The following is a 23622-nucleotide window of genomic DNA, read 5'->3' on the forward strand; positions in this document are numbered from 1 at the left end:
ACCCCAAGCAGTGGCTCTTCACAACCAGTTTATGACCCATGCCCCATGGCCAGGCTGTGGAGATAGGGGTGCTTGGCACTGCCTGTCAGACCTCTGTAAGAGCAGGATGGAAATCAGTTTAGCATATGCACAAAAAGACATTATGAATTATTGTTCAAAATTGGCAAATTGGCTTCAGCAAATTGGTCTGCCCCAGCAGTGGGCAGAAGAAGAAGCCTGAGCTGGCTGGTGCTATCATGCCATCTAATTTTAAGGTGAAAGGAAAGATCCAGGCCTTAAAACCCCTTTTAGGGTTCAGGAGGTTGAGCAGCTGCCTCCATACACCCAGTATGGGCCTCACTGCCTGAGCTAACACTTCCTTCAGCACCAGCAGGTGCAGTGCTGCTGCTCCTTTCCCTCTGGGATGTGGTGCCCTTCCTGGAGCTCACTGACCATGCCTGGAAGGTCAGAGTGGGAGGGTTTACTGCTGCTAGTTCCTGTGCAGCTCATCTGACACCTCTCTGTAAAGAGATGTGACCATCAGAGAGATGTCTGGAAATACATTAGGGATTTTATATTGCTTTGATAATTGAGCAAACTCCACATTTTTCATTCAGGACTTTGCCTATAGAATCATTAGGGTTGGAAAAGACCTTTAAGAAGTCCAACCATATATTCTCAGTCTCAGCTAGTGCATAAGAGTAGTTGAGGGTTGCTGAATAGTTTTCAAGGTTGTGTTGAGTCCCAAAACAAACTTAAGGCTATTTGAGCAAATCTCCTGAGTCAGAACTCTTACTCCTTGCTGCATTTCCTAACCTGGTGATTAAGCTGTGTTATTGCTCTCTCACAAAGCCATTTCCAAGCACAATGGAACATTTGAGCAACCAAAGGATTAGAAATGGTGCAATAGAGAAGGTTTGTCTGACATAGATTTCAAAGTGTCCTTAAAAGCTTCTACATGCAAATTAGTTTTATATTGGTTTGCAGGAAGAGCTGCTGAGTTTCCAAATAAAAGAAATAAGGTATTACCAGGAGTTCTTACCTCAGGCACAAGATACATCCCACATAATTGTGTAACGATGGGTATCATTCCCAGTACAGTGGCAATACTGGGATTTAGTTAAGCAGGGGAGGTTTAACATGGTGAATATGCAATTGGATGAGCAATAATTCATCCATATTATTGCTTTACAAGCACAAATTCTCTTCCTTCCTCCTCCCCCTAGTTTTCAAATTGCCTTAAATGATGTTAAAGATGTAAAATACTATTTTGGCTCTTCTTATCTCGTAGACTGGCAACCTTCCCCCAAACATTACTTGTGCTGTGTGTCTTAATAAATTGATTAAATGGACTTTAGGTCACTATCAGAAACACAGAAATTAATTAGGGAGAGAGGCTAACAACAGCCACACATGGTAGCTAATCTGCTGAGCTTCCCTGTGCATATTCCAGCAAGGAATACTATATAAGAATCAATAGTGTAACATGTTCTCTTTCCTCTGACAATAATTAGCTAGATACTATTGTTCATGGTTTTCTGCTATTCCTCTCATCCCAAGGTCTGATAATGACTGTCAGTAAACCATGTTACTTTGGAAATCTGCTGCTGGGGATTGTTGGAGTAGATGTTAATCTTGCCTATATCTTGGAAGACGTCACCTATTACCAAGACTCCTTGGGTTCCTACACATTCCTCATCGATAATAAAGGTAATCTGGGCTCTGATAATCTCTTCTAGTCCCACTGAGGCCATTAACCACCAGAAGGAGACTCTGAATTCTCATGTCTCCAAATAGTCTATAAGGAATCATATTTATTAAAAGATTAATTACATGTTGTTGGTTAGTTTTACCTGAGAGTTGCTGGAGATTTTAGGTGGATTCATGACTGTATGACTTGAAAGTCCTGGAGGTTTGATGTTGCAACACTTGCTGTGCAGATTTTCTACATGTGTGACATCCATGGCTTAGTTCTTCAAGCTTTCATCTGCAGCTTCTTTGATGATATTTCTTGGTCATTGGCATCTCTATGTTCCTTTTCCCCCTCTATAAATATCCCTGCTGGGCTCAGCTGGGACAATGCATTCAACCTTTGGCCTTGTATCTTTATTTTTTAGGATACACTCTGATGCACCCATCCCTCACCAGGCCCTACCTGCTGTCTGAGCCACCACTCCACACCGATATCATACACTATGAGAACATCCCTAAATTTGAGCTGGTTCGCCAGAACATCCTCAGGTAAGGAACTGGGATGCAAATCCAAACCTGAGCAGTCCTTAGGGCACCAGAAGTATTTCTAGAGGAGTTTTAGGAGGATGTAAGTTCCTTTTTCCTACAATATCTAAATACTCTGATAGAGGTTCTTTTTCCTCCGTTAATTCTGGTTTGGTGATCTTAAAGGTCTCCAATGATCTTAAAGGTCTCTGATCTTAAAGGTCTCTTCCAAACTTGATGATTCTATGATTTTATGGTTAGTGTTATCCTCCAGCTTCTTTTATTTCATCATTTGGAGTGCCCTACAGTGGTTTCCACAGCTGATCTGGAGGGGGGATACTCTTTCTAATCTCTCTCTTCCATGCAGGGAAGATTTCCCACTCTTTGTTCTGGGTTGTTCTTTATCCTCTGCCTAATCTGAGTGTGGTTATCTCAAAAGGTTGAGGTACATTAATGCATATTCAGCACACATACACTTTCCTTCACCTAAGAAGATAACACTTGATTTCTTCCTATCTTACAATATTATAAATATATTATAGATTCTTTTGTTTAAGTTGCAATAATTTTGCTCAGTGTTTAATAAAACACTGGCTGTTATATCTACCCATGCAGCATTCCCCTGGGCAGCCAAATCATCACAGTTCCTGTGAACTCCTCGCTGTCCTGGCACGTGAACAAGCTGAGAGAGATTGGGAAAGAAGCCTACAATGTCAGCTATGCCTGGAAAATGGTAAGGAATTAGTGCAGGATGGCATTGATGGTTGGACTCAGTGATCTTAAAGGTCTCCTCCAACCCTGATGATTCTGTGATTCTATAGAGCAAGTACATACATTGAACAGTGCATTAATGTGCTGAATCTAGTAATCCATCCAGCAATGCAGCTGGGAAATGCTAACTGTGCCAGTGCTGCATCAGGAGCCAGTGATGTTTGCTGGAATTTCACACTTTTCTTACAAACATGAGTTAAATCAAAGCTTTCCTTGAAACTGAGCATGATGTTGCTCTGTTACCAGTTGTAAGAGCTTTAGGAGAGCCTCTAGCAACTGACTGCCTTTCTTCAGTTTGGAACGTATCAACACTAATCTTGACCCAAAGATTAACATGGAATCTAAGGTTAAATATAATCCAGGTGAATTTCACTGATGCCAGAAATAATTGGCTATTTCTTCATACCAACAAACTCAAGAGGCTACTTGTGGATCATTTCACAGTATTAAGTTAAATCCAACCTAAAAGATTAAGCTGAGCAGTTTTAAGAGATTAAACCTGTCATTGTTTAGCAGAAATCACACAGGAGGGTGTCTGCAGCTAATTTTCTAATGCTGCATTTAATATCAAATACCCTTTGCAGAGCAGCTGGGACACTTCAAGGTTTGCTAGTCGAGTCTGGTATAGGATCCTTCAAATATACAAACCAGGAAAATGTGGCACATACAGCACGAAATTGAGTGGAAGTGAGAACATCTTGCTTTTGAGAGTTAATTTGTCTGTATCCTTCCCTTCATCAGGGAATAGCAGCATGTGTTTACTCACTGGGACCTCCAGCCTCTCCTCTGTTAATGACACTTGAAAAATAACCACAAATACTGTTAGAAATTTGTTAGGAAATTGTGCTAATTGAGCAGAAAATGAAGGTCTTACTTAGTTTTCAGGGAAAAAAAATACAGTATTTTTATGTGTAGACTATGGAAAAGTGGTTTCTGTACAACTTAGTGGCTCCAATATATACAAGTTCTGTGTGTAGACTGTGGAGAAATGTTTTTTATACAACTTAGTGACTCCAGTACATAAAAGCTCTGTAACTCCTCCACATTTTGTCTCCATTTGATGATTTGCTTGTGTTTTTCAGGTCCAGGACACATCCTTTATCCTGTGTGTGGTGGTCATACAGCCAGAAATACCTGTCAAGCAGCTGAAGAACCTCAACACGGTCCCCAGCAGCAAACTGCTCTATCACCGCCTGGACCTGCTGGGACAGCCCAACGCCTGCCTGCACTTCAAGCAGTTGGCAACCCTAGGTACAGCTCTCTTGCCTCACAATCCCACAATCACTGAGGTTGGAAAAGACCTCTAAGATCATCCAGTCCAACCTGTGTCCCATCACCACCTTGGCAACTAGCCCAGAGCACTGACTGCCATGTCCAGGTGTTCCTTGAACACCTCCAGGGATGGTGACTCCACCATCTCCCTGGGCAGCACATTCCAATGCCTGACAGCCCTTTCCATAAAGAAATTCTTCCCGATGTCCAACCGAGCACAGCTTGAGGCTATGTCCTCATCTTGTCACACCTCCTGCATATTTCTGTGGCAGCAGAAAGTAAAACTCTTCTCACAAGCCACTGGAAATCATCTCCTTCTGAGAAGCTTTTATTGCCAAGGCTGATTTTCTAATCGGCTGTTACCTTCTTACAGCTCGTCCCTGATCATAGTTACCTGCCCAATGGATGAGTGGTGCTGCTGATCAATGTGAGATAAATGCACTGTGAGTCCTGCTTGATCAAGTTCCCAGAAAGTAGAGTGGAGAGAGCTTAAACTAAGTCCTCTTCTCTTGGCTGGAAAGCAGCTTACTGACAAGTACCATAAGTAGGATGAAGTCCCAGTCACTGGTGCAGAACTGCTATTCTTTTCACTTTGGATTTAGGAAAGTTTTTCCCTGCCAAAAGCATTTAATACCATAGAAGTCAGAAGTTAAGCTTGTTGAGGGAAATAAGAACTTCAGTGGTGTGGCGGTTTCCAGCTCCTCCTTACCTGCTTAAAACTTCTTACACATTCCTGCCTTTGAGAAGCTAAGCTGGTTCTGCTCTACCTGGCCCATCTCAGGAGCTGCTCAAACATTTTTGGAAAGAGGGAGAGTGTCCAGTGGCAGTTCTGGAAAGGATCAGGAACTTAAAAACCAGAATATATCCTAAGAGCATAGAGACATTTCATATAAACATCCTAAGCTTTCATGTTTAGGTATTAATCTTGGGTGTTTTGCTCAAATCTGTGCTATATTATAAGCAGTCCTGAATGAAGTGCTTTTGTTTGCAGCATGGTTTGAAGGTCTCATGGAGGATTAGTGGCACAGTTGTGAGCTATTAGCTGCTTGTGGCCTGCAATATAGGCAAGTGAGATTAGACTGGAGGAGTTATGGAGGGACTGGACAAACCTATGGAAATTGCTTTCCCAGTTGTTTAAATAGAGGGATTTTTCTTCCTTTCATGTGGTGCCTAGTCTTGATTATCTTATATCCAGAAAGATATAAACAGAAAATATCCCAAAAATGCCAGGCTTACAAGTGGAAAAACTTAATGCAAAGCAAAATGCAATCCCACCAGAATATTTGGTCTGGGAAGCAGATGAAGGGCTGGAGTAGAAGTTGTAAGTGCTGACTGCAGCACAGATGGTTGCTGGGTGTATGGTGATGTGTTACAGAGGAATATGACTAAAAGCAGAACACTTCACTGAAATTTCTCCTCTGGAGACCATTCCACACAGGGAATTCAGGTTCCATGGGTCAAATCTTCAGGAAAGACCTTCCCAGCCTTCAGCCCTGCATAATCATTTCTCTATTTAAAAGCAAAACGCTGTCTGGTTTGGCTGATTTGGCACATGGGAAGTTTACTTTCTAGCCTGTTCTGAAAATCACCCTGTTCCAGGAACTGGAATAGGTTTGCCCAGGGAGGTGGTGGAGTCACCATCCCTGGAGGTGTTTAAGAGGTGTCTGGATCTGGCACTGGAGGATATGGTTTAGGGTTTAGAGGTTACAGCAGTGACAGGTTAATGGTTGGATGTGATGATCTTAGAGGTCTCCTCCAACCTTGATGATTCCAGGATCACCCCAGACAGCTGCACTTTTATTGGTGAGCTCCATTTTCTCTGCTCATGATTCCCCATTTGTTCGTTATCTGCAACTGGAAATGCTAATTTTTGCTTTCCTCTGGGATACCTAACCCAAACATGGATACTTCGTTTCTTTTTTAGCCCCAAATCTTTTCTTAAGGGAAAACAGCTTCTGTAATCATTAGAAAATTAGTAATTCAGAACTTGTTCAGATTTGATTACAAGAGCATCAAAGTATTAAATAGAGATCAGAGAAACTGGAGTAACATTGTTGGACTAACATTATGACTTCTGTCTTTCGAAGCAAGGAAGGCAGTTCATGTGCAGACTGTTTGTCAGTGCTGGGAAGTGCTCTGGTTTGGGTGGAAAACTTTGTTTCCTGCCCTCAGTCACAGTCCAAAATGACCTAAAGGAGCTGTGCACTTTGCATGCTGAGAGGCGTGGGGAGTAGAGGAGCAGAGAGTGCATCAGTGTAATTTCTTCCACACATCCTCAGCGAAGACACCACATCAGATCCCTTTGGTGGTTCAAATGTCTTTACTATGCAAAACGTGCAATTCAGTATCTTTACCCTCCTCATATTTGGTATTTTCAGAAAGCCCTACAGTAATGCTGTCTGCAGGAAGCTTCTCTTCTCCCTACGAGCACCTGAGCCAGCCCGAGACGAAGCGGATGGTGGAACACTACACAGCCTACCTCAGCGACAACACGCGCCTCATCGCCAACCCCGGCCTCAAGGTACCTGCTGGGACTGAGCAGCGTGGTCAGCCCTGCAGAACATGGTTCTTCATGCCCCACACTAACATGGAATCACAGACTAGGTTGGGTCGGGAAGGACCTCAAAGCTGCAATACCTTCCACTAGCTCAGGGTACTCCAAGCTCCATCCGACTTGGCCTGAGCACTCCCAGGGATGGAGCAGCCACAGCTGCTCTGGGCAACCTGTGCCAGTGCCTCAGCACCCTCACAGGGAGGAATTTCTTCCCAGTATCCCATCTAATCCTAATGACAGAGAGAAGCCATTCCCCCTTGTCCTGTCATTCCTTGTTCCAAGTCCCTCTGCAGCTCTCTTGCTGCCTCCAGCTCTTAATGGACCTCTTTTCCAAGGGCCAGTTTGGACATATTGGCCTGACCAGTGGGTCTCCAGCTCCAGGCTTAGGCTTCGCTACTAGGAAACATCATCTCTGTCCCAGGTGTGAGTCACTGGCAGATGCAATGGGATCATGTGTTGAGCTTTCCCAAGAGGAGCTGCCAGATCGCAGAAGCCCAAATTGTGGATCCCAGCAGGTTGGGGTGGGAACTATGTCCATTGTTAAGACTCTGAACTGTTGGATGGATTGAAAAGTAGAACATGAGGCAGATGAACAACCTTCCTGGTGAAAGAGGAGTTGCAAATTATTGGGTATTATTGTTTATATTTCTGTTCCAAGATTGCAGAATCCTGGAATGGTTTGGGTTGGAAAGGACCTTAAAGCTCATCTCATTCCTGGGGCAGGGCCCCCTTCCACCAGCCCAGGTTGCTCCAAGCCCCATCCAGCCTGGCTTGGAACACTCCCAGGGTGGGACGAGCCACAGCTGCTCTGGGCAACCTGTGCCAGTGCCTCAGCACCCTCACAGGGAACAACTCCTTTCCAATATCCCATCTAGGAGGGGAGGGAGAGAGCTTCTTCCCCAGAATAGGGGGGAAATTTCATAAACAGCTATTGAAACAAACACTGGAAAAGCTAAATCTACAGTAACTTCTTAGCAGAAATACCTTTGTGTTCCTAGGCATCTGAATGAGAAATTTCTGTGCCAACAGAGCATTAGTAGTATTTACTGGAAATGAAAAAAACAAACTCTAAAAACAACAAAGATAACAACAGTATTTCATTCTAACAAGCTTTTCCACTGCTTGGAATGTGCCAGCTCTGGTGTGAGAAGACTTTAACTAAGCAACTGAGTGTAGCTGATCTCCGATGGCTCTTTGGGAAACCTCCTCGAGCAGCTTACTCTCTTTGCCTGGAAGCCTTGGGGAGGAACCCTGCCAGCTCTGCCTTTGTCTTGCAGTTCTCTGTCAGGAATGAAGTCATGGCTACCAGTCACGGCACCGATGAATGGATGACACAGATGGAGATCAGTGGCCTGAACAGCTACATTGTGAGACGTTACATAGCAACCCCCAATGGGGTGCTCCGGATTTACCCTGGTTCCCTCATGGACAAAGCATTTGATCCCACCAGGAGACAATGGTGAGCTTTTAGGGTCCCTTTAGCAAAGCTTTTGAAGGACTAGAAGGGAAATATTTGGTATTGATTTCATAGCCTGAGGGGTTTTTTTCTTTAACTAGAAAAGTTTTCAGCATGTGGAAAAGCCTCAGTGCCTAAGCACAGCTTGTGAAATTTATTGCTTCTAATTTCAACCCTCCTCATGTCATGGGGTGGTTTGTGTTTCCCAACCCAGCTCTGGCAGATGGGAACATAAATACGCAGAAAATGAGCATCCCCTTTAGGGATTAGCTAATTCAGGAGTGTTTGCAGCTCCTCAGACGATTTTTGGGCTGTTGAGTCTTTTTGTTTGCTTGCAGCAGGTTTCCTCACTGCTCTAAAGGAGGAATTCGCTGGCTTGACTGTGGATTATGCACCAGCATCTGATGTGGGCACATAGCTGTGTACATCAGAGGTGAAAGGCTCAGAGGGCTCTGAGTGTCTTCTGACCTGTGGGATTTGTGGCAGGGAGCTGGCCAGGTGCTGCCACACTGTGACACTGGGAAGGGCAGGAGCCAGCACCAGGTCCACTCCCCTGGCCATGCTGCAGCAATCCTGACCCATGTTTGCCCTGAAATAACCATGCCCATAGCTACTGGGTAGCTTTCCTTCAGGCTGTCTTCCTTCCTTCCTACTTTCCTTCAGAAGGAATTTCCTCCTCCTGTTTTGCAATCCCTTGTCTCCATTTTAAAAGCTCCCAAATTATTTTCACTATTGGTTTGGGCTTTGGTTTGGTTAGTTTTCTTTCATATTTTGCTGACTTCCTCAATCCATGGGTTTGAAAAAGCTCCATGCACACCATGAAGTATTATCTTGGGTTTTATATAAAGCCAAATTTGTAGTGTTTAGCAAAGAAGATGCAAGTAAAACACTAGAAACAAAGTAGAAGTAGGTTAAGCTGCTCATTGGTGCACTGAGGCAGGAAAAAGCAGAGTAATCACTTTTTCATACACAAAAGTGTTGCCAACAGTTTCGTAAACTTTCTTATGACAGTAAGGAAAATATTTTATGTGATTGTGGCTTATTTTATGCTCACAGTAAATTTTAAGAGATTGCAATTTCTAATCACTCTCTGACATATTTCTGTATTTCCTTGCATCAATTATGTCATTTCTCCTCCATTTACCATTGTTTGCTTTGAGTTTGAGTCTCTGCTGGCACTAAGTCATATGTTGTTCTGGGGAAAAATGTCTAAAATTGCCCTAAATGTATTCAGAAGTAAAGTGAGCTTTTTTAAATGCAGTTGGATGTACCGAGGACCCATTTACTGAGACAGTCTGGTTTAGGTCAGAGTCCTAATTGTGCTTAAGTGCTTGTTTTATATTAAGAAGCATTTTTTTAGTGGCCCATTGTTCACAGTCTGTATATTTTGGCAAAAGCAAGGATTGTCTTAAAGTTACAGTAATCATTTTTCACTAATTACAAACATTTCTTTTGGCTTCCCTTAGGTACTTGCATGCAGTGGCTAATCCAGGACTAATTACCTTTACTGGGCCCTACTTAGATGTTGGAGGTGCTGGTTATGTTGTCACCATCAGTCACACAGTCCATTCCTCCAGGTAAATGGTGTTGGGGGCTTTGTGTCAAGCAAGAAGCCTTTGGGTAGGAGAGAAAAATGCTGGTGACACGTGTGTGTTCAAAGACTGAAAACCAAACCTGGTTTGCATGTGCTTGTGGTGAAATGTACTGAACTAGTGTTGATTCCATCAAATAGTGTATTGAAACACTGAAAAATCCACCTTGTATGAATAGGTTTATGTTCTGTAGCTTTATGGATATATGAAGAGAAAAAAAGGTTGACTAGTGATTGATTAAAGTGCTCTTGGATGAACACGAGATGACATGTCAAGGAACTGGGAGGAGGAGAGGGATTGCTTTCCTCAGGCAGTCTGGGATAAATTTCCTCTCTGGTGATAGTCAAGTACTTCTCCATCCAGACTGCTAATCCCTAAATTTCCTGAGGTTACTCACACTTCTTCTGTTTTAAGTACCAGGTGATGTTTGGAAGGGAATAAGAAGTGAAAACAGCTCCAAATAGAGGTCAGGCCACAAATGGGGTTAATTCAAGAGCTGTCTGTACTCCAGAAACTGAGGAACTCCTTGCCTGGGCTCTTTAAATCCAGCACTTCTGGGCTTTCAGGAAGAAGAACTTGAGGTGAAGCCTGTGAACTGCCCTGAGAGGATTGCAGCAAACAGATCAGAGTGGGAGCAGCTGCATGTGCCTTTGGGGGCAGAACCACATACAGCTAAAGGACCATCACAGCCACATGTTAAGAAGCTAATACTGCCAGAAGTGGAGTCAGTCTCTCTGTGAACATCTTGTCAGTGCTGAGGGTGCAACCACCCCAGAGCACTGGAACAGCTCCCCAGGGCAGTGGTCACAGCCCCAAGCCTGACAGAGCTCAGGGAGTGTTTGAGCAACACTCTCAGGCACAGAGTGGATTTTTGGGGTGTCCTGTGCAGGGCAGGAGTTGGATCCATGATCCTTGTGGGTCCCTTCCAACTCAGGATATCCCATGGTTCTATGAAATGACCTTTCCCTTGAGGACCAGACTGTTTGTTCCAGCTCCCTCCTGGAGGCTGAGGCTGAGGTTTGAAATGTAAGATGTTTACAGAACTTGTCCCAAACCTTTCTATCATAAACTCTCCCAAGTTTCAGAAACAGCAGTTCCTCATATTGATCTTTACATGGAATCTCTTCCAAGACTTTTGCTGAGCACATGGTTTCTGTGCACATCCCATCCTATAGCCCACCAGGACAAAGGTAACTCCTGAGGTTGCCCTGGTAAACACAGACCCCAAGGCCAGCAGAGGATGGGACATGACTCCTGTGCTCTTCCCAGAGACATCTCAGCTCTGTGAGGGATTTCCCACCTCAGGACATCTCCCTGTGTGTTTTGGCAGGAGTATCCCCAGGCCCAGTGCCTGTGTAGTGCTTCTCACAGAGGAATTTACTTAGGGGAAATAAGCACTTTGGTAAGAAGAGAAGTGCAATTAATCCAAATTCTGATTTTTATCTAGTATGAGATGGTTTACTTAGCTTTGAGGACTTAAAGCTCATGTGGGTTATTAGAACATGATTAAGGAATGGTTAAACAAAGTTTGGCAGATGTGAGTGCGATTCCTGGGTAAATATGACCTCTGAAGCTTATAGTCACATGCAGTTATAATCCCCAAAGAGGCCTGAGCTAAAAGTCCAGGGGATGAGGGAGGAATCCGTGGAGTTAACAGGCATTCAGGCATTAGAGGCTGCTGGGGGGGCTTAAATACCAACTCAGTGTCTCTGGAGCTGACACTTACCTCTCATTCCCATTTCATGTAGATCTTATTTCTATTTTGGAGGCTGGGAATAGAAGATTTATGCAAGAAGTTGTTTAATACAGCTGGCAACAGCAAGCCAGGAGGATTTACTGCTTAAAAATGAAGCTAAAATATTTACAGTGTTCCTAATAGCTTTATGTCTGTTAGGACAGAGCAGTAACTTCATCACTTGATGCCTTGTCACATACAGTTAAGTGTATTTGTGCTGCTTCACTGTCATCCTTTCTCCCATTCCTTCTCCATGGAATGGGTTATGTTAACAGTAAATTAAATGCAGGTTTTTAGCATCTCTATTTATAAACCTACACAGTAGATTTGACTTCATCTCCACTGCACCTCTTTAAAAGCAAAGACACTTCAGTCCAGTAAACAGAGTGGGGTTTACATGGCTAAGGGGTGGCCAGAACTGCACTCTGTGTAGTCCAGCTGTGCCTTTCAGCATCTTCTTTTTCTAAATGTTTTTATTCCTGTCCTCAGAGAGAAAATTATTTAGAACAGTATATTTTAAAGAGCAACAAGTCAAAGGTGCCTTCTGGGTCATAGGGTTAAGGCCCACAGAAGTCCAAAACAACATGCCCTGCAATCTGAGGATGCAGGGTCCTTCTGTGTCCTTCTGGGGTGAGAGGGACTTGGTCTGACTGTGCCTTCTCAGCTCTTCAGGGAGCAGCCTTGGAGAATTGGGGTGTTAGAAGTAGAGGTTCAGAATCACTTCTACATTTTGGAGTTTTAGGGATTTAGCACAATGTCTATGGCAGCTTCATATTCAGGTCCTCACACTGGGGGCTGAGCAAGAGGAGAGGTGCAGCTACCCCCACAGCAGTGGGATTTGGGTGCTGAAAATGCAGGAGCAGTGTCCTGCCTCCCTCTGTGAAGGGAGTTTTTAGTCCCATTTTATGTTGCTAAACTTTAAATGTCTGTAGGTGGTAGAGGAGTATGTAAGAGTGGAAGGAGAATGTGGAGGGAAGGGTCAGTTCCTGGGTGTGGTCCAGCTCTGGGCTGTCTCCTCTCTCCTCTGGGTTGTATGAGGAACAATTTCTGTGGAGAAACATCAGGATTTGCAGCAAATTCCTAACACTGCTCAGACACTGTTCCCTCCTTCTCAGCTGCTCCAAGTGTCCCCTGAAACACGGGAAGGGTGAGCTGAGCTCCTGTGGATGTGAGCTGGTCACTGCTGTGCCAGCAAAGCCCTTCTCAAGTAGGGAGCTCAGTAATTAAAGTATTCATTATTAATACAGCCCTGACAGCCTTTTTTCCTCCCCTCTCTGCAGTGCTCAGATGTCCTCAGGGCATTCCGTGGCAGTGATGGGCATTGACTTCACCCTGAGATACTTCTACAAAGTTCTCATGGATCTGCTGCCAGTTTGTAACCAGGATGGGGGAAACAAAATCAGGTAAGGCTCTTCCTACCATGCAGTAGATATCTAAAGTATTTTTTTCCTTCAACCAGATGACCCAGAGGTTCTTTTCAATACAATTTCTTCAGGGATTCTGTTCCTTCCAGTGTGTGTTCTCTGATTTCAAGTAAAACTTGTGCTTGTCCTTCTCATAAGGATTATGTGGATGTTTTTCTTACTCAAGATCAAACTGCCATCAGCTAAGTAAACAGTCTGCAGAGTTACAACAGCAGAAGATAACTGATTTCATATTATTTTTTTTTGTTATATTTAGACTTCAGTGACATTCTGGGGAGAAAAACCCATTATGAGATGAACACACTTCCTAGTCCTTGTGTTTGTTTTAATTGTACCTGTTTAGTTACTCCGAGCATGTCATAATGATACAGGGTCTCTAGTTATTTTAACTATAGTTATTAAAATACACTGCTGTTATGTTTTTCTCAGCAATACTTAGCACAGCACCAGCCAGAAGCCTGATTTCATCTGGAGTATCTCATTTCATCCAGACCTCAGTGGATCTTTATCCTGTTTTGAAACATCACTTTGGGGGTGGGATAGACTCTGGTTTGCATCTGGAGTAACATGATAACATGGTTTGGGCATTGTTGCTGGTCCTTTGTTTGTTTTTACAGCTTAAATTTGGGAAGGGAAGTGGTTTTCTGTCATCCTTCCCCCAGTTCTTTTCTGGTTTGGGTATTTTTTATATATTTTATAGTGTATAAAAAGAAATAAATCAGGATTTCTGGTTTGGCTTTCTTCCCTCACAGTGAAAACCTACTGATATGTACCGAGATCACATGCTTTGTTCTGTTCCTACATTCCCAAAATGGGGAATTTGAGCATATTGTTCAATGTTAGACCATTCTGATGTAGAAGTCAGATCTAATGCTTCCAGTGTCTGCATAAATGCAGGTGTTTGGGGTGTTGTAGTGTATCTCTGCTAAGCTTTTCCTCCCTGCAGAGTTCTGAGGTCATCACTAGCCAAGTCACCCTCCTGTTTCCTATGGCATCTTTCAGAAAAAACACCACATCACTAATCCCCCAGAATTCCAACTCAGAGTGTGCCTGACTCCTTTGTATACCTAAAGAGCAGAGATGAGTGCTCTTCTCTCCCTCCTGAGCTGCTGTAGGTCATAGCAGACCCCATGGGAATCACAGGCAGAAGGCTGAGACCAGCCAGAGTCCTGCTGTGCCAGGGTTGTGGCTGCCACCCTGCTGAGCTTTTGGGAGCAGTGAGGGGCAGTAACCTCCCCTTCTGTGGCCACCGAGTCTCTCGCTGTTGGCACAGGCTGTGCTGTCCCTGTGCTGGGGCTCCTCTGCCTTCTCCAGCGCCGCTGTCTGCGGCTATGGAAACGGGAGAGGCCCAGAGCAGGATGGATTAATCCTTTCTGGATTGGGACACAGATCCAACATCTTTCCCTGAAGTCACACGGGAAACTAATGGGAAGAGCTGAAAAGGTTGGGAAGGCTGAGAGAGGAACAGGAGTGATTTATCTCCCTGTTAAATTGAATTCTGGAGCAGGAGGTCATTAAAGGAGAGTGTGAAATCTCTGTTTAATTAGTCACATAGCAGATTAATAAACTGCTAAAGATTTCCAAATTCATTATGCTTCATTTCTTTTTGGATCTTCCCCAATCAGACAAGACAACACACTGATGGGTTTTCCTTTCTGTTTCCAATCAGTTCCGTTTCCCAGTGGGATAGTGGAGGCTGCTGGAGCAGTAACAGCTGGAAAAGCTTCAGGGGAACACCCCATACATTCCTTAAAGACATTTAGCAGTGAATTTGTTTAATGGCTTCTTTTATTTTCAGAAATGGAAGCCCTTAAAAGTTCCTCTTCTAGCTGTAAATTTCGGATCATGTTTTGTTTCACACTATTTCTCTGAGGCTTGAGGGGTCTGATGGGACCAGATCTGACCCTCTGATGGGGGAGGCTCTGAGGACATCTGATGGGAGACTGAGGAGGTTTGATGGGAGGCTCTGAGGAGGTCTGATGGAGACTCTCTCTGTGTTTGTTGTGGGCAGGTGCTTCATCATGGAAGACAGAGGGTACCTCGTGGCACATCCAACCCTCATCGATCCCAAAGGACATGCCCCTGTGGAGCAGCAGCACATCACACACAAGGTTTGGCTCCTTTCCCCTTGGTTTATTGCTTTAATTCCTAATTTCTGAGCTGCAAAGCAGTTGCTGTTGGTGTCTGATTGCAAATGCATAAAACCCTATGTGTTGCACTTAGGAGCCTCTGGTAGCAAATGACATTCTGAACCACCCAAACTTCGTCAAGAAAAACCTCTGCAACAGCTTCAGCGACAGAACAGTTCAGAGGTTTTACAAATTTAATACCAGCTTAGTGGTGAGTGTGTTTTTCTATTTGATTTTGCTTTTGAATGTACTTTGGTTGGGTTGGGTTTCTTTTGGTGGAAACACAAACCCTTGCCAGGATCAGCAGACGAGGCTGGGAGCCAACCTTCCCTGTGGATTGGCCTCTGTTCCCCCTCTCCAAACACAACCCCAGGCTGCACAGGCTGTGCTACACCAGCAGTCTGTTGGCATACAGGGATTATGGATGTGAGCCCTGGCCAACTGGGGGTGGTGTCTGCAAAGTCTCAGCCAGCATCAGGGAAATAAGAGCAGTTCCCTGCTACTGTGTAAGGCTTTACCAGTAATAGCTGGGATATTTTGCTTTGGCTCTGACCTGACCTCTGGCTTCCAACTCTGACCAGTGTTACATCCCCTTGTGAGATCTCTAATAACTTATCTCTTAGTTAGGTGTCCAAATAAATCCATTTACTGGGGCAAGGTAGATGAGCGTTCAGAGTGTCATTTGTCAGACTGTGGACCTGAAAGCTCTGTGGTCCCTGTAAGTTGTGCATGAGCTTCCTCTTGTGCTCAGCCACGCTGAGGGGTCTGACCCAGGGGCTGTCATCTCTCACAGCACCACAGATCCACCCTGGCAAAGTCCCTGCAGAATTATTCAAGATGTTAAGCTCTGCGGGAGAAGCTTGTTACTGGGAGGAGAAGGTGGGAAATGAGTGTCAAAACCATTTAAAAGTCATGTCAGAATACATTGATTTATGTCAGGTGGGCGTAAACACTTTCCCCACACTTCAAATGCCAAGTGGGGAGTGTGTTATTGCGAAGGAAATTGTGTAGGACAGAGCAAAAACTTCACACTGTGGCATGCAAAAGGGAATCAGCAATGAGCAGATCAGAGCAGTACCGTGTTGTGGTGTAGTTTTTTTAAGGCACATGTGCCAGGAAGTTTTCATCAAGTGGTGCTGGTGCCTCCCTGTGAGAGCAGTGCCTCTGTGGAGGTCACCCATGGCTGGTGGGGTAGGGATGGGTTGGAGAGCAATGGGAGGGAGTGAAATGTCAACTGCTGCTGCCACATGTCATAATGTCCACAAGCTAAGCATATTTGTGTCTATCTTCAGCAAAGTCTTTCCACCCTTGAAAGCCTTGGAAACCAAACTCAACAGACTGATGAACACTAACAAACCTCTTACATGTGAAGGCACTTGTGTTCCCTCAGCCCTGTAGGTTCTCTTGGAAGAGGAAGAGTCTTCAGCTTCCTAAAACAACCTTTTGCACCATTAACACTGTTTGATTTTTCCAGGGTGACCTGACAAACCTTGTGCATGGCAGTCACTGCTCCAAGTATAGGCTGACAAGGATCCCAGGCACCAATGCCTTCGTGGGAATCGTCAACGAGACGTGCGACTCGTTGGCCTTCTGCGCCTGCAGCATGGTCGACAGGCTCTGCCTCAACTGCCACAGGTGAGCAGGAGGTGGGAAGGGAATAGGCTGCTCCAGGCAATTACTTGCTCCCTATTCCTTGGTTCAAGGTTTGTAAAGCCACATTTAACTGATGAGCTAAATCAGTGCAAAACTGAAGTGAAAATAGAATAGTTTGCATGTGCACTTTGTATGAGTCTTGGGGACTTTGCCATGTTGTCAGGGTAGTTTGTTCTTGAGATGTTTGGGTATATGATGCTAAAAGGCCCTGAGAGACTCCGTGTGTCAGGGGTAGTTACTTGTGGGTCAGACCCTTTCTCCTGGCATATTAATGCCCATGATTTTATGTGGATTGATGGAGCTTGTCATTGAGAGAATCCCAGTGCTTGCAGCAGATTTTGCCCACACCAAAATCACATGTTTGTGGCCTTGGCAAGAAGGATCCTTACATCTAGATATGAGACTTGTTCACAGGTTGCCTACTTTTGAAATTCCACGGGATGGGTAACAGATCAGGGTCTCTGTCATGACACTGCCCTCAGTCCCAGTGCAGAACAGAGCCATCCCTGTTTCTGGAGAAAGGTTACTGAATGGCCTTCTCCATGGCAACTGCTGTTCCAGAGCTGTGCTGTGGGGTTAAAATCATGGAGCAGTGTCTGATGGGTTCTCTGTGTGTTTTCTGCCCCTGAAGGATGGAGCAGAATGAGTGTGAGTGCCCCTGTGAGTGCCCACTGGAGGTGAACGAGTGCACTGGGAACCTGACCAATGCTGAGAGCAGGTGAGAGCAGATCTCCTCCCAGGGATCTTTGTCCTGCTGACTTACAGCTCACACAGCACCAAATAGCCACAATTCTAGTATAATTAAGCCGACGATATGAAAGAAGTAAAAGAGATGCCTCTGATTGTGCTTTGACTGCTTCACTTTTTGCCCCAACACAGGAATCCAAGCTGTGAAGTTCATCAGGAGCCAATGACTTTCACAGCCATCGACCCAAGCCTGCAGGATGCCCTCCCACAGTGCATTAACACTCAGTGCAACCAGAGGACAGAGAGTGGGTAAGGTGGCCTTTCGCAGCCCTCAAAATAGACTGTGGTGGAAATGAACAGTTGGAAATAGCTTTGCCTTCAGGTTTTAAAGCAAAAAAAAAAAAAAAGAGAGAAGGGAAAAAAATTATGCCAGAATGATGTTCTACTCCTGATGTTATATAGAGAAGCTTGAGGGCTTTTTTTTTTGCTAGTTATGAGCAGTCTCCAGGCACCTGAGATGCCTAGAACATATTGTGCTCTGACCAGACTTCCCAAATCCTTCCTCCTTGTTCCAAGAGCTGCAGAGAAGGGATGGAAGTGCAGCCAGGTTTCACCACACTGAGTCTTACTGGAGGAGTTACAAGTGGGAGGTCTCCCTTTGCTCAGGCTGAGTGACACAGGAGAAAACCAAAGCAGAGACTTGGAAGATGCATGCTGGAGATACAGCTTCCCTGTGAAACTTCCCCTGTGGCACTTGAGCATTTTCAGGAAAGTTTTTCATGGCTAAATGTTATGTACATTAGGGTTTAGACATGATTTTGGCCTCCCTCTGTCTTATTATTCTGAAACAGACTAAGCTCTGCAAATAAGAGGTGTGAAACTGGAAAGTAACTGTGGTCTTGTTTGGGTTTTCATGTTCAGGGATTGCTTTGGAGTGTTGGACTGCGAGTGGTGTATGGTGGACAGCGATGGGAAGACCCATCTGGACAAGTCCTACTGTGCCCCTCAGAAGGAATGCTTTGGGGGCATTGTGGGAGCCAAGAGCCCCTACGTGGATGACTTGGGAGCAATAGGTAACTCAGCCTTTCTGAGCAGATCCTGCCTTGAACTATTGGTATTCAATGTTCCAAGCCAGGCTGGATAAATCCTTGAGCAACCTGCTCTGGTGGGAGGTGTCCCTGCCCAGGGCAGGGGGTTGAGACTAGATGATCTCTAAGGTCCATTCCAACCCTTAACTTTCTGTGAGTCTGTGATTCTAACGTGCACTTTCAGAATATGCTTCACATAACGTTTATCTCTTAGGCAAGTGGTAAACGAACACAGAGAGTGCATCAAGCAGGAAAGAAGTATCTCAGGCCTGGGGGGGGGTTACCTTTCTGAAAATACTGATGTTTAGCTCAGTGTAACTATAAATTCCCGTACCCTTTGATATACCCTCTCTGAATTTCCTCTTGTATTTCAAGTGTGCTGTCCTGCCACAGCCAAGCACCCAGAAAGCCTTCAGGAGCTTCTTTAATCTTCCATGTTGTCGAATTAAACCTTTCTGCAGAGCATTTATGGGTTTTATTCTCCCACTCTTTTGTAACTTTTGCTGTAGGAGATGAAGTAATCACTCTGAACATGATCAAAAGTGCCCCAGTGGGCCCAGTGGCTGGAGGCATTATGGGCTGCATCATGGTGCTTGTCCTGGCTGTGTACGCGTACCGGCACCAGATCCACCGGAGGAGCCACCAGCACATGTCGCCTTTGGCTGCCCAGGGTGAGCTGAGACTTCAGGGGACACAAATAGGAGGGTGGAAATGAAAAAAAAACCAACACCACCACAATCAAAACCAAACCAAAAAGCAATCCCAGACTTCTTTGCTTGGTTTTGTTTCAACACTTCACCCCATTTGGTTTCCCTGTTGCCAGGCCTGGCCCAGGGTGCTGTGTCTTGCTGCCCTCTCCTGGGTGCAGCCAGGCCTGCCTGCTGGACTGCCCAAAGCCCTCAGTGCTGCTCAGCGACATGAAGCCAAGCTTCTCCTAGAGCTCCAACTCTAATCCAGCTTCCCAGCTTTCTGCTCCTTGTCCCAGCACACCCATCCCATATGTTTATTCCTGCACAGCAGTACTGCCTCTGGGAGTGAGACAGTTTTCACTCTCTTTCTGCTTGGGCTGTTTGGGATGTGTTTTTTTTCACTTGTGTTTCCTCCTTCTCGTCCTTGTGATGTTCATGGAATGTCTGTGCATAGGGAGATAAAACCACTGAAGGCTGAGAGGCAAAACTGTGTTGGGAGAAAGTGTATTGGTAGAAAGATAAAATGGAGAGGTGAGAACTCTACCCTGGGAGTGTTCCAGGCCAGGTTGGATAGGGCTTGGAACAACTTGGGCTAGTGGAAGGTGTCCCTGCCCATGGCAGGGGGTGGGACTGGGTGGCCTTTAAGGTCCTTCCAACCCAAACCAGTGTGTGATTCTAAGTGTGATCAGCACTAATTACTTCTATATTTGATTACCTCAGCTCTGTTTTAATCAGACCACTTTCTTCAGCACTTTAAAGGGGTTCCTTTCAGGGGGAGATGGGCTGTAGCATGTTCTTGGTCTCCCCAATCCCACCTGTGTTGGCAAAGGAGCACCCCCAGCTCAGACCATGTCTGCACACACAGGAACACACTGTGCTTCCACTCTGTTCCCAGGCTGACAGCTGGGAGTAAGATGATCCCCAATTTTTCTCTTTAACAGTTGCATTTTTCTGTTTGTAATGGTGTGTAGAGATGTCAGTGCGTATGTCCAACCTGGAAAATGATAGGGACGAGAGAGACGATGACAGCCATGAAGACAGAGGAATCAGTAAGTACCAAACCACTGTGCTGTGAAAAAAAATATGTTAGATTGAATGAGATACCTCTTCTTTAATACACTAGAATTAAAGATCTCTGAGGAAGTCCTGTGCTGATCAGCAGTAGAAAATGACAGAACAGTGTTTTAACATCCAGTTCACCTTCAGTCTCGTGCTGAAAAGTCACATTTTCCACTTCTAAAAGGCTGATCTCCCTTTTGTGCATGGGAGGTTTGCCCTTACACCTCCTGTCATGACCCTTCCAGAAACAGCTCTGATCAGCGTCAAAATTGCTACTGTGACAGCACAGGGTATGGAAAGCTCCTCCCTTTGAGCAGCCTTGGAAAGCACTGGCCAAGGTTGGTCGGCACACATGGCAGTAAATCTTCTCTGTGTTGATTTGGGGTGACTGTAGCTCTTTGCCATTCAAAGTGGCAGGTTGCATGACCCTGGTGAGCTGATGCACCTCAGCTCTGGGAGAAGTCCAGGGTGGGCCCAGATCCCTTTCCCTGGGCCATCACTAAAACAACACCCAAGATTTGAGACTGTGTCAACACTTCAACATGGAAAATAAGCATATCTGAGCTTCATGGCTTCCATCTACTGCTTCTCCATGTCATTTTAGCTTTATTTTGAGTTGGCTTTTGGTGCTCCCACAGGTTCTTCAGCATTGGCACAGTAGTTCTCTAGCTTCCATTAATCCAAGCAGACAAGATGAATGAGTTTGACTGGATCTTGATCTATCCCACACTTAACCACCATCTCTTCACTCCTTCTCTGTCGCTCAACAGCCTTCTTGAAAGAAGGAGTACTGGAGAAGAATTAGTTGCAGAAAGCCTGTTCCATGTTCCCTTTGCCTGATTTGTCCCAGGAAAACCCCTCCTCTAACCCAGTTGTGTGTGTTTGTCCCTCCCAGTCAGCAACACTCGGTTCATCGCAGCGGTGATCGAGCGCCATGCCCACAGCCCCGAGCGCCGGCGCCGCTACTGGGGGCGATCTGGGACGGAGAGCGACCATGGTAAGGCCTTGGATCACTGCCCTGGGCCCAGGTTAATGACTGTGCTGATGTGGTTTTCCTCAGATGCCTAACGCCTTGCAGATAAGGCTGCCAAAACAAGCCAAAACCTTTGCTCCTTGTTGCTTCATGGTTAAACGGTTCTGACAGCTGTTGGTGGATAGTCCTGGCAGTGAGGGAGAAAGTGCTGTCAGATCAGCAGCTAAACACATGGTCCATGTCTGGTTTTGGGGCTTCCAGCTCCACTGGGTGACCAGAATTCAGACCTACAGATACTCTTCGTCCATCACCAGCCCTAACACTGTAAATGTTTTATTGAGATAAGGGACATCTCCTGCTACACAGGAGAAAGCCAATGCCTTGCAATGAAGTCAGGGTCTTCTCTGACCTGACATGCCCATCTTTCATCAAATTCCAGCAACAGGTGTTAGACATCTGCATTTGCTGGGGGAAAGTTAGTGTGGATTTAGAGAGCAAGTGTCAGGGGCCTCCTCAGCCTTTCTATTGCATGTTCAGTCCATACCATCACCTCGGAGGGCACCCATCATCAGAAGGACATGGAACTGTTGGAGCAAGCCCAGAGGAGGCCACAAAGCTGATAAGGGGACTAGAGTACCTTCCCTATGAGCACAGGCTGAGAGAGTTGGGGCTGTTCAGCCTAGAGAAGAGAAGGTTGTGTGGAGAGCTCAGAGCAACCTGACAAGATCTGAAGTGACTACAGGGGAAACTGCAGAGGCACTCTTGGTTAGGAACTGGAGTGATAGGACAAGGAATAATGAGTTCACACTGCCAGAGGGCAGGGTTAGATGGGATATTGGGAAGGAATTCCTCCTTCTGAGGGTGCTGAGGCACTGGCACAGGTTGCCTGAAGAAGTTGTGGCTGCTCCATCCCCGGGAATGTTCCAGGCCAGGTTGGATGGGGCTTGGAGCAACCTGGGCTGGTGAAAAGTGTCCCAGCCCATGGCAGGGGAGTAGAACAAGATGAGCTTTAAGGTCCCTTCCCGTCCAAACCATTCCGTGATGTTACAGCACATTTAAGCAAACACTGATCATCATTATCCGTGCACATGTACAGCAGCAAAGGGCATTCAGCCATGTGTGTCTTGACACACACACACACACCTCAACCGTGTTTGGGCTCAGGGAGTTTGGATACATCTCCCATGCCCTGAGACTAAGTCTCCTTAAGTCTGGAAAGCTGTCAGGAGGGTGTAATGCTGTTGAGTCATGAGGAGGCTTAACAGAAATTAAGAGGAGGGTTAGACAGGGCAGACTGCACAGCTGTCAGCTCGAGCAGCCCCAGCTGGGTGTGTTACAGCAGATCTGCTGCAGCATTAAGGCAGTGGTTCCACTAATGGAATTGCTGAAGGACAGGAAATCCAAAGGCCAAAGCCTTGCAAGGTGGCTGAACAGATGTCTGTGAGACAATCTTGCTCTAGCAGGAATTACCCTGGATTTGGGGGCAGATTACCTGTGCTGAGGCAGATTTACCAGATTAATGCTCCTTTTGCTCTGTTTCTTGTAGTCCTGGCAAATCCTTCCCATCTTTGAGTCACCCTGTCAGGGTTAGCAGGGGAAATATCTACCTCCATCTGAAATGTGAATGCTATTTTTAGTTCCTGTAATTCCATCTTCTTCAAAGGGCTGCCCAGTCTTCTTCCCCAGTTCCTCCCAGCCAGCTAGGAGCCATGACTCAATCCATGGGAAATGAGATCCAGCCTTGGATACTCAGCCTGCTATTTTTAACACACTTCTTTTAGGTGTCCCCATCTGAAAACCTGCTTGAGATGCTCGGAAGCACCAGTGCTGCCTCAGCTCTGAGCCCAAGGTTTTGGGAAAGATTGATTTTATAATAAAAAGAAGATATTTTTCCTTTCAAATTTCATTTGTGGGCTTGGGGGTTTTTTTGCATTTAGAAACACTGAGGTGGTTTTTGTTTTGGCAGTCTGAGTGGGAACAGCTGCTTGCAGTGATAAATCCAAACCTCCTAGTAACTCACAGCACCTGCTCCAAAAGAAAGGGACAGAACCTCTCTGAGGGACCTGTTACAGCTTCCTGGCTGAGCAAGCAAGGGTTAGCTGTTAGCTGCCTTCTCAGTGACATCATTTCCTTAGGATATCCCAGGGAATGTGATGTCTCATCACTCCTGATCTGTTTTATTTAACTTCTCAGACTCCAGTAGCAGATATTTTAGCCCATAGACACCCTTGAATTGATTGTGATGTGCATGAGCTCAGCTGGAAGTGTCAATACCATTTGGCTTCATGGACCTGCAGCATGAAACCCTTCCCAGGTGGATTCCATAGATTTCTTGGTCTGTAGG

At 45.4% G+C, this 23622-nt stretch overlaps 1 protein-coding gene across 1 annotated transcript in view; it reads left to right on the forward strand.

The window, feature by feature from the left end:
• CACHD1 (cache domain containing 1) overlaps positions 1 to 23622 on the forward strand; it is a 68060-nt gene that overhangs the window by 42930 nt on the left and 1508 nt on the right. The window contains exons 10-26 of the mRNA XM_009069676.1: positions 1540 to 1689; positions 2097 to 2220; positions 2812 to 2929; positions 4050 to 4218; positions 6618 to 6760; positions 8071 to 8252; positions 9716 to 9826; positions 12857 to 12979; positions 15012 to 15111; positions 15224 to 15340; positions 16604 to 16764; positions 17414 to 17500; positions 17662 to 17778; positions 18391 to 18542; positions 19067 to 19228; positions 20218 to 20295; positions 21201 to 21302. Of these exons, the coding sequence (XP_009067924.1) occupies positions 1540 to 1689; positions 2097 to 2220; positions 2812 to 2929; positions 4050 to 4218; positions 6618 to 6760; positions 8071 to 8252; positions 9716 to 9826; positions 12857 to 12979; positions 15012 to 15111; positions 15224 to 15340; positions 16604 to 16764; positions 17414 to 17500; positions 17662 to 17778; positions 18391 to 18542; positions 19067 to 19228; positions 20218 to 20295; positions 21201 to 21302 (2196 nt within the window). The remainder of the gene's footprint in view (positions 1 to 1539; positions 1690 to 2096; positions 2221 to 2811; positions 2930 to 4049; positions 4219 to 6617; positions 6761 to 8070; positions 8253 to 9715; positions 9827 to 12856; positions 12980 to 15011; positions 15112 to 15223; positions 15341 to 16603; positions 16765 to 17413; positions 17501 to 17661; positions 17779 to 18390; positions 18543 to 19066; positions 19229 to 20217; positions 20296 to 21200; positions 21303 to 23622) is intronic.

This window comes from Acanthisitta chloris, unplaced genomic scaffold, assembly GCF_000695815.1.
Source record: "Acanthisitta chloris isolate BGI_N310 unplaced genomic scaffold, ASM69581v1 scaffold12302, whole genome shotgun sequence".
In the NCBI taxonomy this organism is placed as follows: domain Eukaryota; kingdom Metazoa; phylum Chordata; class Aves; order Passeriformes; family Acanthisittidae; genus Acanthisitta; species Acanthisitta chloris.